Source organism: Vidua chalybeata, chromosome 18 (assembly GCF_026979565.1).
Source record: "Vidua chalybeata isolate OUT-0048 chromosome 18, bVidCha1 merged haplotype, whole genome shotgun sequence".
Lineage (NCBI taxonomy): Eukaryota > Metazoa > Chordata > Aves > Passeriformes > Viduidae > Vidua > Vidua chalybeata.
The window spans coordinates 9,298,898-9,318,359 of record NC_071547.1 but is presented as its reverse complement, the minus strand read 5'-3'; the positions used below and the strand labels follow the sequence as shown (position 1 = coordinate 9,318,359).

Genomic DNA, 19,462 nt, shown 5'->3' with positions numbered 1-19,462 from the left:
CCTCTTAGGTGTTCCTGCCTTTCTTTCCTAGAGCTTCCCTGCCATCTGTGGGGCGTGTGTGACACTGCACTCGGGAGAAGGCAGTTCTGAGAACACGGTGAAGAAATGCATCTGGCAGCCTGGCTTTGCCAAGAGCAGCATGCAGCTGATCAGGGATAAATTAAAAATCTGGGTTATACACAAGATTTTATGGGTTGGGAGGGGAGGGATTTTTTCTGACATAGACATTACCAATGCTTACTAGGCCTTGTTGATGATCCCATGCTCCAGCTTTGATTCACAAATATCAGTGTGCTACCTTGCAGAGCCTGTGGTACATGAATCACTGGCCAGCCCCAGTCTTGAATCTCAGATCTGAGCTGAGCAGGAACTGTTTGTGCTCCCTGGCTCCTGCTACTCTGCTTTCTGAAGAGATGGATGTTGCCTCAATATTCTGAATAGTAGCTGAGATCATGCTTAATATCTCCCAGGCTGGGATGAAGAAACACCAGAACTGCTGCTCTGTGTCTCAATAACAGCACGCCCTGTTACCCAACAGTGCTGGTCTCTTTGGAGATTTGACCTTTCCCCCCTGCATGTAAGACATATTATCATGCATATTTACCCATACCAGCCTAAAGGCCTTAAAAACCTGAAAAGTTCTCAGAAAAATTTATTTCCATAAATTAAAAACACACACAAAAGAAACAATAAAATTTTAGGTTCACACAATATTGAACAGAAACAAAATGCCAAGAGCATGATGGAGGCTAATGGCACAATGTACAAATTCTCATTGAGCTATTTGTTACCTTGATAGCATCATACAGACTTTTAATCCACAGTTACTATCCATATTCTAGAAAAGCACCTGGAACATAATATACCAAAGGCCCACCTGAAATAAAATACAGTGAATGAGAACTGCTTACAGGAAATCATATCCAGCAAGCACCAGAATTCAAATGTATGCACACACAAGCCAGCCAGGAAAATGCTGTACCATACATTAAGGAGCTCTAGCTGCTCCAGTCTTAGCATGATGAAAATGATGATTTTTTTTCTTTCTTTTTTTTTAAAGTGATCCTTCCATCTCTGACAATCAGCATATTAGCAAATTTAGCAAAGAGCTGCCTGGCTCTACCAAGAGACAGGACATGGCAAAAGCTTTGCAATCCTTTTCAAGCTGTTCTGGTCATCAGTCTGATGTACTTTCCATGGTGATACAAAAACTGGAGTGGGTCCTCTTAATGAAAAGGCAAGTCTACATATCCTTCTGCTAGGGATGTATGAAAGACCCCAAAAGATGAATCCTCTTACACTTTTTTCTTTTAATTAGCTGTGACAGAAGCAGCTCAGAATGGCAAATGCCCAGCTTTTGCCCAGTCATCACTCCCAATGTACAAGCAGCAGCCACAAGGAACATGGCTGTTCCCTGAGTGCTGTGAACAGAAACAGAGGTGGGAAAGGAAAAAACACGTGCATAAGCAGGACTGACACTTGTATGCTGGAGAGGGGAAGAGATGCTTGGTCTCCATTAGCTTACATTGTCATACAAACACTAAACCAAAAGAGAATAATGCTGTGTATTTGGGTTTCCACAAACCAATTGTCTGGGAGAAGCTAGACAACTGCAACATAATTTTGTAACTCCTCCAATTACTGTAAACTGAAGAGTATTTGAGTGTTTTCTTTGCTCTGCTCTCTCTGCTGTAGCTTGTAGGAAAAAAGTTCATAAATCTTATTTCAATGCAATCAGAAACAAGAGAGAGCAGGGAAGAAAAAAAAAAAAAACACCCTAAACAAAACCCAACATAACCCAAAGGAAAAGACTCAACACATTCCATGTTTTGAAGCACATTAGAGGTATGAACTTCTCCTGGACCCAAGTCTTTCCCCCCCCACCCCAATCTTTATTTCCTTGAAAGCCCCAGTAAGGTTACAGCTTAATTGTGTCACTGGAAGCCTCTCATCTTAATAGAAGGTGAATGAATGCTCTGTAACAATCCCATTCTATAGCATAAATGCATAAAAATATATCTCTCACTCTTGCTACCACTTCCAACTAGTCAGTAATTGGGCTAATAAGCCAGCATAGAGAAACTTTCAAACATTTTTAAAGAGGCAGTTGATCTTTGTTTTTTAGGGATTTCTTTTTACAAAAATAAAGAGGATCAATTAGAATGTTCTACAACAGCCCAGTAAGTTAACCAGAAAAATACTATGTCAATATGTTCAAAGTTTGCCTTGTTATTTTACCCTCAAACTCCAAACACTACTACTCTAAGTGTGCACTCCTCTCTTTTCTTCAGTCTTCCTGATTAAAGATAATTAGCCTTCAAAACAAGAATATAAACTTCTACAAATCCCAGCACATAAGCTAGGAGCAAAACAAACCCAGATTAGATTTCTTTCAAGACTCAGGCACACACAGTGTAATAATCCTCTTCTATTTCTCTACTCTCAAAGCTCTGAAATTCAACAGATTGCTTGTTAACATTTAGTTTTCTGTTTGGTCAGTAACAGAAGTGGTAGAGCAACAGAAGATAATGATGGTATTTGCAGTCCTGCATTTATTGGGACTTCATAAAAAATACCCACCCATTAGATATTTGCTCAATTTGAAGGTAAATAGAAACTCTATTTTATGGGTAGATAAATAAGAAAGTGCAAGTTCAAGTGACAAGTGAAAGAAAGAACAGACTAATTAAATTTGAGCATCCCAGCAACGGCAGCTTTGCCTGAATAACTTCTCTAGGCACTAAGGGACAGAAATTACCTGAACAGCAGCTAGCATTGGAATTATGCATCAAGTGAAGTTTAACAGAAGTTATGCCACAAGGGAGCTCTCTTCCTTCCAAAGGTAGAGCTGAGAAATTTCCCAGTGCTGCATCAGATAATTGAATATGGCCTTACATAACAAAAACAATGTCCACATACTCTGCTCTTTGTGCAGCACTGGCTATTATGTACAACAGTGCTGTACAGAGAATATCTAATTATGAGCTACAGGAATTGTAAATCTAAAATGGTAAAAAAAAAACCCTTCTTGTTGACATTGAAATCTAGTTAGTATGAATGGAATTAAAATAACTTTAAAACAAGTATCAAAGATTTTGCTGGTCTTCCTGCATGCAGCAGCTCAGCTCAGTTAAATAAAAATCTCTGCTTATGTATCCTTCAGCTTAACATCCTCATGGACTAATTACATTTTCCTCTGGAGAAGAAGTTGGCATCAGCCAAATAAGTAAAAAAATCTTCTATTTCAGAGAAAATAGTACTGGGCACCATTTTTCCTTAAAACATTACCTTTTTTGAGTTAAATCATGTTAAAAGAAGCATATACAAAGTGCAAGTTATTTAATGTCTAATTATGTGGGGCTTCTGCTGCCTGGAGCCAGGAAGGGCAAAGAAACTTAGAAGGAACCTTCTAAGTGAACAGAAGGAAGAAACAATTGAACGCAAACCTAGACAGCTACTTTTAAGTATCAAAAGGTTAGTGGTATATCAATAATGTGTTTGCTAAAATTTTTCTTATCAAACACCATATCTCTTTTGTCAGCTTGTTAAAAATAGCCATTACAGTAACAACAGCAGACTCAAATGTGCAAATGATCTGGAGTATAGAGTTCTAGCATCAGTGAAGGTGCACTACTTCCTCCTTGACACTCCTACTCTACACCCAAAAGATATTTAAACATAATTAATTAAATATTAGCAGTAATTTCCAGAGATTGAGAAAGGAAAGGTAAATTTCATGTGGCTGTGTTGCACTCAAATAGGGACTTTAAAGAATCCCTCCAACAGCATTAAAAAAATATATATAGCACCTTAAAGAGGGCCACAGCCAAAAACTGATTATCAGATGTTAGAACAGAGTAGCAGAGTAAAGTATGAAGAAGTCAGTAGATTTCTCCCAAGGAAAAAAACACTAAAGAAGCTGACTAGACCGTTTCCAGCTAAGTGACTCCCTCAGATGCTGGAGGCCTGCTCCTGCTCAACCTCCTCTGCAAAAAAGGCTTCAAGGTCCATTAGCTTCTGACTCAGAAGAACATCTAACTCTGCACTCTGCAGTGCAGCTCTTTTTGCTCGGGTGAAACTACCCACTGCTTTGATTTTGCCTCGTGTCTTCCTTTTCCGGGGAAGAGTAAAGTCCTGAAACTCTAGAATCCGCTTTCTCTTCTGCTGGCTGACAGAGATCAAGTGTCCATTTTTCTCCTTGGGCTCTTCAAAGATTGTTTCCAAGCTCCTGGTAAAAAAAAAGAACAGAACTCATTAATACCTTAGCAGCAGCCACCATACACTGACATGGAGACTGGGGGATTTCATAACCCAGGTAAACACACTTCTAACTTTTACATTTTTACAGCCCCTCCACACACCTTACACCTCCTACAATGCACAGTACTGCCAGGTGAGTTGTTACTGCTGCACAGACATTTGGGTAGAATATCTTTGTATTTCAGTTCTAAAGCACAATTATAGAATCTTAATTTTACAGGATAAATAACCTTGAACATTTGATGACAGGCTGTTACTGTTAGTATTTTAAAGAACATGTAATTCCCTTTGAATTTTGGAAAGTAAGTACCGTACTTTGATGGAGACTGGGATGAATGGATAGATGAAAAAATATACAAGTCCATACTTAACCAGTTGCAAATTCTTAGTTCATATTCTATTTCACTTTTTCACATTCAAACAGTAAAAGATACTATTTTCAAATTAACTTTCTCTAGCAGTTTAAACTGGACCAATTTTAAGAATATATCTTCCTCTTAGCTTTCATACACATTTCATCTCCTCTCTCCCCACCCCCCAATTAATTTACATTTATTTCAAGTTTTCTTATTAGGAAGCAGAACCAACCTGGCAGGAGGAGGGGACTTATAGTTCTTGTTTGTGTAAATTTCTTCTAAACTAAATTCTTTCTTCTTTAGCCTGAAAAAGTAATGACAAATCAATCTAGAAAGAAGAATCTCAAGACAACCTCTCTTCACAGCAAGCAGATCTACAAGAAACAAGTACTGTTTGCATTCTGTGCCTAAATGCTAACTAATTATGCTTTAACTAACTGGGGACAAGGAGGAACGAAAAATGAGCTTATTAAGTACATAATTTCATACAGTGTTTTTCTAAGGTCTGTGTCAAGACTTGCCCTTTCTGCAGAGATCAATATTCCTTTCAGCATTCTGTGATGATTTGAAATAATGATGCTCAAAAGGGGAAATCCCCTTCACCTTTTTGTGAAAGCTGAGGAAAAGTCTTACAGTTTAACGGATTAATACTTCATCTCTTGACACAGATTTTAGTTATTGACAATTACCAAGGTGATCTCTGAAGAAAGGCATTCCTTTGTCAAAGGTGGTAGCTGTGTTTAGGACAGAAGTCATACTAGACTGAGTATGGCTAATCTGACCAGTATGCCTAGCAGTCACACTAGATGACTGATTGGAAAACTTTATCAACATCTGGCACTGTGATTCCCCACACTTTCACTGAACTAATGCTTCCCTAAGATCATACCCCAAACAAAGAAACTCTGAAAAACTCCAAAACTATTTGCATCAACAGAACTTCCTAACAGATCACTTCATCTCACTGTGCACTGCAGGTTGACTGATTTTCACTTTATCAATAAAAACTTCTTTCTTCTTTAGAAAAATTATTGCATTGCAGCTTGCTTTTTCACATTTTGCCTAAACTCCAGTCAGTAGTTTTGATCCAGTTGATAGAGCTGTGTCAATCATTTCTTGTAAAGGAAGTAAACATCAACACTCAACTAGTGGTGGTAAGAGAAGCATTTATTGGAATGATTACTCATATGCTTTGAGTCCATTTCAGAGGTACTGCTCACCTTTTTGGTTTGGGTAGTCCCATTGGAGTAAGGTTAGGGTCTGGCTTAGGAACAGTTTTCCTGATTCGGATCTGTGAGACTTTCTTTGGCCTCTTCTCTGGCTCAGTCTTAAGAAAGAAACATGGAAAAGTTAAAATCAAGGAAATTAAAACCATACCAGTCAACAGAATTTCCTTTTATTCTGAATATACATTATCTATAGAATAAATATTCCTCTCTGGTTTGCCACCTTCTTTCTGCTTGAATCGAAGCAAGCAGCAGCACAGAGCAGGACCTGCAGCCTGTTTTCTCTCATCTTTAACAGTTACTTGATAATATCCAGCAGCAGCAGCTTCAGCTTCTGGAGAACCAAGAGTCTGAGAGATCTAAAACATAAAATGAACTCACTTTTTTCAGTTCTGTGTCATCTTGGGATCTCAGACAGGCTGGAACAGAAGCATCTGCTTCATCAATGGCAGGGATCTGGAGCTCAGGTGCTGAAAGCCTGGGGGGAGATGGCAATGACTCTGGAAGTGCATGACGCTTTGGTAACGGAGGGAATGAAGTTTCCAGACTGTAACAGAGAAAGAAGAGAGCACGTGTAGATTGATACCCAACTGATAATGCAGCAGCATTCCGTGCTCTCAGGAGATGTTCCTAAATTGCAATATGGGCACAAAAAACCAACACATTTCACAGAAATGGCCCAAGTAAGTGAACTCTGGTACACACATACAGTCCAAACCTGTTGCATCCCACATTGATACTGACACCAACAAAACTGCCAGAGTATTTGAACATGTCATTTTAAACCCACTCTTTTCATACATCTAAACAGTATACAGCTCTATATATCAACTGATAGAAAGGGATCAATCCTCCTTCCTCCAAAGCAAATTTCTTTGGCACAACTATTAATCATACTTTTTGTTTACAGATAAAATACAGCTTTGACACCTGCCATCCCTACACTTAGAAAGAATAGAAGGAAGTTTCAGCACCTGTCGTCCAGTTGCTAAGGCAGAAAGGACTTATATCCAAGTAAGGAGTCAAATTTCTATCCAAGTAAGGAGTCAAACTTCTATAGTTTCACATATTCAGTTCATAAGAAGTGGCACAACATGGCTGAAAGTAACAGAACTGTTCTGTCCAATGTTCTAGGTGGTGTTTGCATAACTGCCCCTCCACTCCTCCATTACATCACCCAGTCAGCTTACCTCACCCACTTCTTAATCAGAAAGCTGTTCTGGGAGTGAACTGCCAAAAGCTGAAAGCCAAAATGACATAAGCAATGGCTTTCTGAGGAAGGTTATGATCCCACTACTCAGAATAAATACCAACATCCCAGATACTCACCCTATCGCATGGCCTGCGGTCTGCAGTGCTCCCATACTCTGTACAGGTAAGTGTGGTAACATGGCACAGCTGGGTCAAAGAGGAATGAAAAAACAAAACAAAACAAGACAGAAATTAGGTCTACACTATAAAAAGATGAGGGAAAATTATTAGTATAAACTGGACTGTAAGACAAGATGCTCATATCAGGAATGAGAATGAAAGACTAAAATGATACAAAAGAAAGCCACATCTGCTGTTTAGGCAACTAAATTTCATTGTTAGGGAAACTGTCCTGCTTTCCTTTAAAAATGGTAGTAATGAGAAAAGGAAATAAAGGCACAGAGAGTGAGACAGTAATATTGAAAGTCATAATTATTTCTATATAGTTATTAAAGTCTGAAAATTGTAATTCTTTCTATGAAAGTCTATATTCCTTATTCAAAACCCCAAGTTTTTAAAATTAAAGTAACCAAAAACCTTGAAGGATTTGGTTACTAAATCCTTCAATGGCAACAATAAATCCTAAATGGCAACAGTAACAGGTAAAAGGCAGTACTTCCATTAAATTGACTCCCTGTTGTCTCTAGGATCCACAGCCTGCAATACTCTTACTTGATTGGAATAACCAAAGGCCTTTCCATAATTGTTGGTAATTACCAGAATTCTATGGCATAAAAGTAAGCACAACAGCTCTAAGTCCTTTGATATTAAGCTTTACTTTTGTGCCCATACTGTTTAACAGCAGGAAATCACTTGGGACAGCTTTTATTACATGCAACAGCAAATCTTGTATTTGCTGTTCTCTCAAACCAACAGTGAAATGCACTTCACTGTTCTAAAGCAAAGATGTTACAGCCAGACTGGAATTCTACAAAGGAAATGAAAACCAGCCATGCTGAAGCACAGGGAAGTCCAACTGTACATAAAGAGGTCAGAAAGGCCCACTTATTGTGTTTATCACTTATGTTAGAACTGTAACATTTTGTTTCAACATTCCACTCATTATTCCAGTGTTACTGGAACTGTATCAATAGTGCAGCAGAGCTCTCTCTGTTTTATGCAATAATAATACAAAATTACAAGGACAGAAGGTGTGGCAAAATCACTTTAGAAATTTTTAATTCAAATAAGCATTAATTAGAAAAAAACTTCACTGAAAGAATGCTTTTATTATTGACAGTGGAAGGGACAGTGGAAGTTAGGTAGGGCAACTACTTTAGTTCCTTGTTCTCCTGGTTATTAAGAATACTAATTGTGAGTGAAATATTTGAAAGAGAACAAATCTTTTCCAGATGAAAATGGCCTGCAGGGAACTTTTTGATTTTTCTGATTTTTAATTCTCTTAAAACAGGCAAGAATTTCTGTCATAATGGGAGCTGAAAAGGCTTTTATACTGCACCAAACATACCTCTTATATTTACATACCAAACATCTGAGTGGGACTGATTTATGTCTGCCTCATACACATAGTTGTAAGGTATTTTAGAGAAAAAAAACCAAAATTGAGTTTTAGGGTATTTTAACTTGGATTATTTTTCACTTGAAGTGAAGATGTTTGATTTGAATACCCTCCCTTTGGGAAAAAGATCAGTCATAGCAAAGCATGCACTTTTCCAATGACTCCTCACATCAGGAATGAAATCCTCTTACACATTAGCTAACTGGACATGCTGTCCCGAGCTGCTGGGGAGCCTGCAGACTTAGGGATGTGGGAAAACCCCCAGGTTCTGATCTCCCAGTCCAAAGAGAGCATGCCTCAGTAACACAAAACACTGAATTCACCTTATATACACAACTAAGTTTTAAAAAGATGTTTGTTTTATTTTTAACAATGTGTTGTTTTTAAGTTTAGTGCTCAAACTGTACTTTACTGGTATGATCACTTTCAGAGTATGGAATGGAAATGGAAGCAAGTCCCTTAGAATGTGCTGCAAAATTTGTCTCTATGCCATTATTCAACTTAATTCTTTTAGTGCAGACAACTCTAGAATGGAGCAGTGCTTTCACAAGCTCATTCACACCTTTGGCAGACATTAGAATTTATACTTACAAGTGATAAACTTTTAGGTATGTTACCCATTTATACAAAGCAAAGTGCAGCATTTGTTATCTGGCAAGATTTTTGGTTACACCTGTGTCAATCTGTGACATAGGCTAAATTCAACAGTTCTCCACAGACTGCCACACTAATCAAAACAATTAATTAAATAGACTTTGGTACAGTGCTCATGAAGCTCTCTGTCCAGGAATTGCAAGGTGACAAAATCAGGGACTGAACTGCCCTATGTTATTGAGGGATAAAGGGCAAAAATCTTTGCTCAAGGGCACGCAAAAATCCTGTAACAGAGCTAGGAACTTGTTTCATTCTTTTTATTAGCAAAAAGATCTTAAATGCTCATAACAAAGTAAAATTAAATATGCAAAGTAGATTTCAGTCCTCTTCCCACTCGTAACAAGATTGACACACAGAGAAAAATTCATTACCAATGTTAACTGGAGCTACATTTGCTTGTGCCAACATCACATATGAAAAGCCATAGCATGCATAAAGAGGTTTCAGTTAGCATAGAATGATCATGGAATACAATTAAAAATGTTACTGAATGACACCCCCCCCCCTTTTACAATTCTTCCTAACCTGATATTGAGCATTTTACAGTGGTTCCAAGGGGTATTTGTGGCTCAGACCTCTGAAAAAAACTTTCCTACCTCAGAAATCCAGTTCCTCTGCAGTCACTCTGAATAGACCTAATGAAGTAGCTCACCTTTTGCATTATATACTCTGATGCATGGTGTGTATATTTTGCAAGGGAGAAGAAAATAGAGTTAGCCATTCTGCCAAAACAGGACAGTATTAAAGAAGTGAAGGCAAATATATTTAAATTCAGCTAAAAGACTGTTCTGTAAGAAAGGATCTTCCACGTTGAGCCATTCCTGGAGCAGAATGTGTAGATCTGGATCAGGAGAAACTGACCCTTCAGTGCAAGCTGCAATTACCCTCTCCCTCCCAAAAAAGGAGCAAGAATATACCCTGCACACATTTAATCTCAGAAATAAGTTGATGGGTTTTACCTGTTCTCGATGCCCACACTTGGCTGCCACTTGCAGTGACTGGAATGGAGAGGAGTGATTTCGGAAGGACGGGCAGAAGGACCATGCTGACTCCATATGGACAATACCCTGCCCAATGAGTATGGCAATGAGGAGACGAGCTCATCGGACACACACCTCGGGTACCTGTCCCCTTTCAAACCCTGTGCCAACTGTGATATAAATAGTCTCTGGATGGTAGGAATATGACTGGTTAAGTTTCTTCTTCTTGTCCAAATCCTGTAACATCCAGGGGAAGAAAGTGCTAACACTGTGTGAAGGCCAAGCCTGGAACAACCTCCGCTTCTTCCAGCTACAGTGTTTCTTCCAGGGTCAGTATGAACAGCAACAGTCCTGGGGGTTGTTGTGGAGTGAGAGGAATGAAGCTCGTTATTTACACGGGAATCTCCCTTGAAAGCTGTTGTATCTGAACAGCTCTGAGACAGGAGAAAAGACAAAGTCCACTTTGAAGCTGGTGCTGGCGTTTCTCTGAAAACTGGGCTGTGATGTACAGAGTGCTGGGATGTAATCCCTCTGAGGTCTGTCACAGGACTCGAGTCCAATTTTATGTGAAAAGAAATTGGGAAAACTGAGGTGTCCAAGAAAGAGGCTGGAGGCTTGTGGCTTAAGTCTGAAGAAAATATTTTGGTAGTTTCTACAGGATAAAGTGCCAAAGGCTGAAAGCTGAACATCTTGGTGCACCAGCTGTCAGCCCAGCGTGAGTGTACGTTCCTGTTAATGCAAGAAAAGGCTTCCAAGAGATTTTTAGATCTACACTGACTGTACCTGTCACCCACTGGAAGAATTTCAGAAGAATATGGCAGAGGCTCTAAGTTACAGTTGCTTTTGGCAGGGGCCAGGAGCTTGCTGGCCATTGCAGACAACTTGCTCAACAATGCTGGTTCTTTGGTACATTTTCTAAATTTCAAGCTGTTCAACAAACTGCACCTCTTGGCCCTCTGCCTTGGCATATGCACAAATCTCATGGCTGTTTCCTTTTCCACTGTCGGTGGTTTACATGGAAAGTACAAAGATTCCAGAAGAGGGTTTTCCTGTTTAGGGAATATTTCCAGGGGAATCTCAGAGACAGGTGAACTTTTAATATTTTTGATTTTTCTTACGGTTTTTAGCTGATACAATGTGGGAACTTTTTTGCATGTCCTTCCAGGTTGTATTTTTAATGGAAGAGCTCCTCTTAGTTTATTTGTAGTTCCTCTTCGTTTATTTGTAGTTCCAAAGGCACCAGGGATCCCATCACACCCTAAATTAAGGTTCAGGTTTTCCATTTCTGAATCCTGAGTCTTCAAAAACTGTGAACTAATAAAATCTGTGGAAATCTTTGGCCTTTTAACTTCTTGTAAAGTGCTACATAGTTTACTTTCACTGCCTCTTACAGCAACAATCTCCTCTGAAGCGCCTCCAAACTTCATATTTCTAGATGTCATCAACTCAGCTGAAGAGCTGCTTAAGGGTTCAGAACTGCGCAACATACTTGGTTGCAGTATGATTTTTGATTTCTCCTGATGTTCTAACTTCTGTTCTTGTTGTGCCTTGCCCAACTGATGTACTTCCATCTTTCCATACTTCTTCTGTTTAAATACTTGACATTCCTTTATTTGATCAAGTCTCTCTGAACCTAAAGCCCCATTTTCCTTGCAAACTGCATGAGTTGGTATTTTGTCCTGGCCTTCTGTTACTTCCTTTACATTATCTTTGCTCCATGCATTTAATTTGTCAGGCACACACGCTTCACTGCAAACCACACAGTTTGGGGATGGTTCTTTGCAACTGTCTGATAGTGTGCTCAGAGGTGGAGAAAATGTGGGCGTTGTATCATCCTGCACTTCTGGGGCAGCCTCTGGGTCAGATACAGCTCCAGCCTGACAATCATGCACAGTTTCTGAAGGTACACTAGTACCTGCTAAGTTTGGAAGCTTTGTATCATTTTGTCTTTCTTTTGAAAAATTATTTAGTTTGGATCTTGGGATTTCTTCCAAAACCTTTCCATAATTCTCAGTCCTGAGGGGGATTATTTTGTTACCAGACTCTTTAGAATCTTCCAACAAGGCCCATGGACAATCTTTGGGCAACCTTCCTCTAGGATCAACCTCTTTTCCTATCATCTCTTGTACACAGGTATTCTTAAATTTCTCTTCACTGGGAGGACTTTTTGGTGAGCTCATGTCCATGTCTTTCACGGATGGCATGCAAAGCCCCTCACCTTTCAGACCTTCTTTGCTGTGGGCACAAACTCTTGAGCTTTTGGCACCATTCAGAGAGCCAGCTGCTGATTCATTCCCTGAAGATGGAACCTCAACATTGCTGGAGTTTTTCTTAACGGAAATTGTTACAGAAAGAATTTTTGTCATTGAAGTATCTTTGCTAAATTTTTTGTCTGCAGATGAAATATCTCTTTGTGTATTCTCGGGTGACATACAGAGGTTTTCTTTCTCAGGCAGAGAGATGTGAGAGTTCAGAGCTGACACAGTTTCTGAATCTGCCTGAGTCTCAACACAAGAGTCTTGGATGTCAAACTTTCCAAAATGAGATGGACCAATGCCCCTTTGATCATCAGTTTCTTTACCAGGCTCCAAAGTTAACTGCGGGCAAGAGTTATTTAAGATAGGATTTATACTCAGATTTTCTCTGTTTTCTGTATCTGAAATCACATTTATATTTTCTGGCTTATCTGTATTCTTAAACTTCTCTTGACCAGGAGGACTTTTTGGTGAGCTCATGTCCATGTCTTTCACGGTTGGCATGCAAAGCCCTTCACTTTTCAGACTTTCTTTGCTGTGGACAAAAACTCTTGAGCTTTTGGCACCATACAGAGAGCCAGCTGCTGATTCATTCCCTGAAGATGGAACCTCAACATTGCTGGATTTTTTCTTAACGGAAATTGTTACAGAAAGAATTTTTGTCATTGAAGTATCTTTGCTAAAAACTTCAGCTGAAGATGAATCACAGTTATCTCTTTGTGTACTCTCGGGTGACATACACAGGTTTTCTTTCTCAGGCAGAGAGATGTGAGAGTTCAGAGCTGACACAGTTTCTGAATCTGCCTGAGTCTCAACACAAGAGTCTTGGATGTCAAACTTTCCAAAACGAGATGGGCCAACGCCCCTTTGAGCAACAGTTTCTTTACCAGGCTCAAAAGTTAACAGTGGGTGAGAGTTATTTAAGATAGGATTTATACTCAGACTTTCTCTGTTTTCTGTATCTGAAAGGATATTCCTATTTTCTGGCTTGTATGAAAGACTCCCATGAATTGATGAAATGGGCAGAAATTGAGCACTAATTGTATTTTCCTGGTTCTCCACCAACCACTTTATCTTTGGCAAAGATTGCTGCATTTTGTTTCCTGCAAACGCCAGCTCTTTTGCACATTGGATACAATGAGCCTGCTGTGAGCACTGTGGTTTGTCATCAGAAAAGTTTTCTTCAAGAGCTCCTTTAGTGCTTCTTTCACATCTGTTCTCATGTTCTTGTAGTCTGATTGTCTTCTCTTCAATTCGATCACTAATGGAGTCCATGTATCCTGAAGAATCTTCATTTTTCACACCAATTAAAGAGTCCAAACCCATTACATTCTTTTGTACAGCTCCTTTAAACCTGGCTTCTCTTGCACATTTATGGTCCAACAGAGGCAGGTCACCACCTGTTTTTAGCAGAACCTCTTCACTGTGATTAGGATCAGTTTTGTCTCTTTCCATAGAATGACCCACGGTTTGCGAGCCAGTGTTTGGTTGGTTGGTTAAACTTTCTAAACGTTGCTCACTGCCCAGCACTGGAACATCAGACTCACTCTGACGTGGATGAAACTGATTTCCCAATGGAAAAAGGGTCTCTTCTGTTTGGCCAGCACGTCGTGTTGGAACATTCATGTTGTCAAGTGCTGGCTGTGGATCAGAGGTTGAAGTGCTACACTCGGAGGGATCAGCTGTGAGCAGTGGCATTTCTTCCTGCTCACGTGTGTCAAGTTCTCTCTTCCATGGGGTTAACAGAGAGTTGTAAAATCCAAAATTATGAGCACAGGTGTTTCTGTTCAAATATCTGACAAATAGCTGTTCACTAGTCCTATTTCTCTGATTGCCTTCAGGAGCATTTGGGGAATCCACAGCTCCTGTTTTATCAAATTCATCTGTCTGGGAAGCACGCATGCCAATCTGTTCTTTTGCCTCATCTCTGTCACAAACAATTTCACTGCCCATTACTTTACAAAGATCAACTTGTTTCACAACCTCCATATTCTTATTTGAAATCTCATTTCTTGCCAAGGTAGCAGTAGGCTTCTCTGCAATATATGCTGAGCAAAACATGTTTTTTCCTGTGGGAATATCATTTATCCCATGCAAAGCTATGCCTCTCTTGCCCCAGTCATTTTCACGAAGAAGAGATCCACGTGCCAAAGGGGCATGTGCTTCTGGAAAGGTGATTGCCTCTTTACTGTGATAGCCTGATGAAGACACTCCTTCCAAATTATCATTTTCTTCAATTTTATCAACTTCAACACCAAAAGAATGACTGTTCAGGAAAACTTCATCCACGCGTGTATTCCCTGATAAAATACAGGAAGTACTGGCAGCTGTACAGTGTTTTTTTATACTCTTATTATTACAAAGCCATGTGTGACAATGTTCATTTTCTAAACCAGTGACCACTCTCTCCGTATTTCCTGCAGAAGATTTTATATCCATTTGGGGTACTCTGCTTGCTGTATTAGGGTTATCAAAAGTCATGGAATTTACAGAAGACTTGAATCTGTCTTTATGAAGCAAAACTTCAGCAACTTGTTCCGCTGTTGTTCCAGAAGCACCAATTAATTCTTTTCTAGACCAAGTATCCCAAGCCTTGTCCCTGCATGAAACTTCATTATTAGCACAAGGAAGACACTCATTATAATGAGGTTCTCTTGATTTTTGTACAGCAGGAGGTAGAGTTACATTTAATGTATAAAACAAATTTGTTTTGTTCCCAGTAGATAAGCTGTCATTACTATCAGCTTCTGCAGCTCCAACTAAGCCACCAGCCAACTCTTCTGATGTTGTATTGCTCTCAGATTCCTTTTCAAGCAGTTGTGCCTTGGGTGAGTCTTTTTCTAGCTTGGTACTAAGATGAAGACAGCTGTGGTTACTGAGAGGAGGAACTTTACTGGCAGTACTATAAAAGCATATGTCTCTCTGCCCAGTTTCATGGGAAGCAATGTTACTCGTTTCCACCCACAAACTATTTTCTTTTATATCATTCTTGCATGGGTCACTGACAGAGAATTGCCACTGGTCCTTTTTCAACTTATCACCTTCTGATGGGAATATTTTAAATTTTTCTTTTGAGTGCTCCTCAGGACATGAAGCAACAGAACTAAAACTTAGAGAATGACACTGCTCAGAATTAGCAGCCTCTTGAGCTTCAGGCCAGTTACTAATTTCAACTTTATCCCCCACAGCAATTTTTCTCCAGACTTCAGCTGCTTCTTCAGATTCAGAGCTGTGTGATTTTCCTATAGTAGCACTTAATTCCCTAGGATCAGTTTTTGCACTAGATAATCCTTTTTTCCTTACCACTGAGTTCTGCTCTACTGGTACAGCTGTGGAGGTTTGGTTTTCTAAAAACCCAGTTCCATGATCACAAAGAGTGTGATGTTTGATGTTTTGGGGAAGGTACTTCTGGGGGGTTTCACTGATAATTCCATGAACTGCAGAACTGCTTTCTAGTGGCATATTTCCAAAGTCCAGATAACAGATGCTTTTCAGAACCGGACATAAAACTTCAGAACTTTGTGTGGAGAGTGTTCTACAGCTTTCTGCTGAGAACGACTCATGAGGTTCATTTTGTTCAGGTACAGTGCCCTTAAAGAAGCCATAAGCATCATTTTCTTCATCCTGCTGACAAGTCTGGCAATTAGCAAATGACGTACTGCCTTCATTAAGAGGATTTTGTCTGGGTAACTTTTCTTCTCTGATCTCCAAACCAGATACACCGTTCCCCCCTGTTCTCAATGGCATGGCAGCATGGGCTTTTGACCCACTGTAGTCACTTGTTTTTTGCTGATGATCTGTAGCTGCTCCAATGTCCATGACTTTAAAAGGCTCTAAAAAACCTAAGATGCTGGTTTTTGAAACCCCAGCTCTGCCCATGACTGTGTCTACATCTGGGCATTGATTGCTCTCAGGTGGAAGACCTTTACTCACTCTGTCATTCCTGTATCCTGCTTTACTAAATATCCTAGTCCCATCAGCCTTCATACCTTGTACTTCTTCAGTGAGCTTTGGCAGAGTTTCAGCTGTCACCTGAACATTTGCTTGGTTTTCTTCTGCATAAGAAAAAAAGCAAATCAGAACCATATGCTAAATTTAGAAGGCATTCAGCTTATTAAGTACCTTTTGTTGTTGTACACAATACTCCATGCAGTGTTGGTTACCAAAATGTTCTTAAAAGTGAGAATTGATGCTAACAATTTTACTACAAGTCTTTAGATGAAAAAACAAACTACTCCACCACAAAGCTAAGGCAAAAAAACCAATCCTTTTCAATACAGACATTCCCATGAGCAGTAGGCATTCCAAGCCCTGTACATTTCAGATTCCTCTAATATCAAGCTAGGTGAATGCAGGTCCTGTAACTTAACACATAGGAAGCCATGGCCAATATTAAAATAATGCTTATTTGTAACAGCAGAATTCAGCATAGGCTGGAGCTTGATCTGCTCCAGCCTAGAAATAGGGCTGGCCATTGTGTGGCCATTTCCATTTCTTCTTCCTCAGAGACATGTCTGTCAGTAACTCATCCATAGGAAAACAAGACATATCTCATCTGCTCAAGCAATTTGGATTATTCATAAACTTTCTTCTGTAAAATCACAAAGAAGGTGCTAATTAAAAAAAATTACAGTTACTGTAGAATATCTTTATACTCAAAACTTTACAGGGAACATATTTACTCAGACTTCTACAGATCTTTTCCCTATTTTCTAGCAAGCACCAAGACTAGATGGCATTCGTCAGCTAAATATAAGTTTAGGTAAAGATAGCAGGGAGGGAAAAAGAAAATAATTACTAGATGCAGGAAAAGTGACGAAAGTACTTTGAGCTAAAAAATTATGGAGGATTATAATGAAATTAAAAATTATTGGATTCTGCACTTTTATTTTTTAGAACACTCAAAAATAATAATACTTTTTTTAATATAGATGCTATTACTGCTCTCATACACTTCATCTTTGAAACTAAAGGAAATGCTAAACATCTGCTATTAACAACCTCTTCTGCTTTAGAAACAAATAACTGAAACACATCTTCTACAGAAAATGTCTTGAAGAAAGTACATACCCTGTCAGGAGAAAGTAAAGCATTAAGTTCTGATATAGTGACACAGGGTAACACTTTCTAAATGAGCCATCCCACAATCACTCATCCATTTTAAATCAACAATAAATAACTGGGAGAGAAGCAGGGGCTGGATAGGGATGTACAGCTAAAATAACTACCTGTGTTCCTCAGAGATCCTGCAATTTCAGTGCAACGGGTTCTCAAAGACTTTGCCTCTTGCTCATTTAAATGAGGGTCCTCCTGAAACAAGACAGAAATATGGATTTGGTTAGACATGGTTAGTTATGGTTAGACAGAAAGATGGTTAGTTTTTCTGAAGTGTTTCATGTCTCAGGGACTGCATCTGCTCAGCTGGGTTAGTTCAGAATAAGAAATTCACTAAGACACCTCCAGACACATCAGCCTTGGCCAGAGGCAACCTTGCACTGCAAGGGTTTCACACAAGCACTAAGGATGTGTCCCCAAAACACTGCTGTATTTAGCAGTAATGAAGTCTTGTGATGTGGCAGTTAAAATTTAAGTACATGGCTTAAAATGCAAATTGTTGAAAATTGGAATGAGAAGAGTAATCCAGTTTCCATGTCTAGTTCACACCCCCACTACCACTAGACTTCTGGGAAGATGTGTGCCTTTTCTGTCTCTATTAGAACTTGTCTTGTACTATTCCTTGGGCTCAAAACCACAAACCCCGGTACAGGTGACCTAGATCTGCCAGCAAAACCACCAAACCTTGATCCCACAACCAAATTATCTGCATTTAGAAATACGTGAAAACTCATCTTGAAAACTGAATGACTATAAAGAATTTAATTCTTTTAATTTCACAGAAGTGATAAATCAATTTTTTAAAAAATGTCAAATAAATCAAACAGATATCAAAATCTGGAATTAAGCACATAAAATTTTGCAACACCCAATAATTAAGGTAAAACATTCAGCTGTGCACCTTTTTCTGTTACATATCTGCACCATTCCAACAGTATTTAAGCAAATGAAAACATGGGTATTTTAAAATACTGCTGGTCTATTGAACTATTGTCTAATTTTTCACTGGACCCACAGTAATCCAGATATTGACACACACACACACCCTGGATGTGTCCAAGGCCAGGCTGGATGGGGCTCTGAGCAACCTGGTCTAGTGGAAGGTCTCCCTGCCCATGGCAGGGGGCTGGAACAAGGTAACCTTCAAGGTCCTCTTCCCACCCAAACCATTTTATGATTCTAAACTAGAAGACACAAAAAAGAACCAGGCAACCCATTGCCAAACCCACTGCCTAGTGGCTCTGACCCTAAATTCAAATTATCACGCAGGGATTAATTTCTGCATTCACTTACTTGTTCTGACACCCTTTCTCCCAGAGTTAAAGGGCAACATTCAGCATGATGGTCCTCAGCACCTTGTGCCTCTTCATCTTCTTTCTGGTATCCATCACTAGAACAGTCTAGTTTCCTAAAGTGTCTTTTTCTGCTTTTTTCATCCTCTGCAAGGTCTCCAGCCTGTAGTAATTCTCCAGGAAAGGATTCTGCTGGCCCATGAGAAATCACCTGGAGCATCTCACCCAAATCCTCTGTCTTCTGGCAAAAGCTTCCTACGGCAGAAGTCCATGGCCCATCCCTGTGTGCCAGCACAGGTACTGGCCCATCAGACTGTGCATCTAATCCAAGGCTGGGCCCTGGCACTGCCATGAGTTCCCTGCAGATGCTCTCTGGCAGTCCAGTGTACAACTCTTCTATTACAGCAGACACAGAAGAATCAAGGAGAGGCTCCACCCCAGATAAGAGCATCAGGGCTGTTGAAGATCAGTTGCCCTGAGCTTTCCAGTTTATCCTAAAAATAAAAGCAATGTTAAATCAACGCACATTGGATTAACCATAGAAAACCCTGAGC

General features: G+C 39.6%; 2 protein-coding genes across 4 annotated transcripts in view; one reads left to right on the top strand and one right to left on the bottom strand.

The window, feature by feature from the left end:
• The window catches only part of LOC128797077 (melanotransferrin-like), a 16,918-nt gene extending 10,069 nt beyond the window's left edge, over positions 1 to 6,849 (top strand). Inside the window, exons 18-19 of one of the 3 annotated variants that reach the window (XR_008434005.1) lie at positions 4,920 to 5,003; positions 6,753 to 6,849. The gene's annotated coding sequence lies outside the window, so the exon portion shown is untranslated. Of the gene's footprint in view, positions 1 to 31; positions 255 to 4,919; positions 5,004 to 6,752 lie in introns of those variants that run through there. The other 2 variants (XR_008434003.1, XR_008434004.1) reach the window with 2 other exon arrangements.
• On the bottom strand, positions 636 to 19,462 carry PRR14L (proline rich 14 like). The gene is made up of 8 exons (XM_053959306.1): positions 18,910 to 19,462; positions 17,730 to 17,811; positions 10,226 to 16,556; positions 7,172 to 7,240; positions 6,224 to 6,389; positions 5,837 to 5,943; positions 4,849 to 4,920; positions 636 to 4,228 (listed from the first exon to the last, which is right to left on the bottom strand). Exons 1-8 carry the CDS (start codon positions 19,357 to 19,359, stop codon positions 3,952 to 3,954), a joined length of 7,554 nt encoding a protein of 2,517 aa, XP_053815281.1. The 5' UTR covers positions 19,360 to 19,462; the 3' UTR covers positions 636 to 3,951.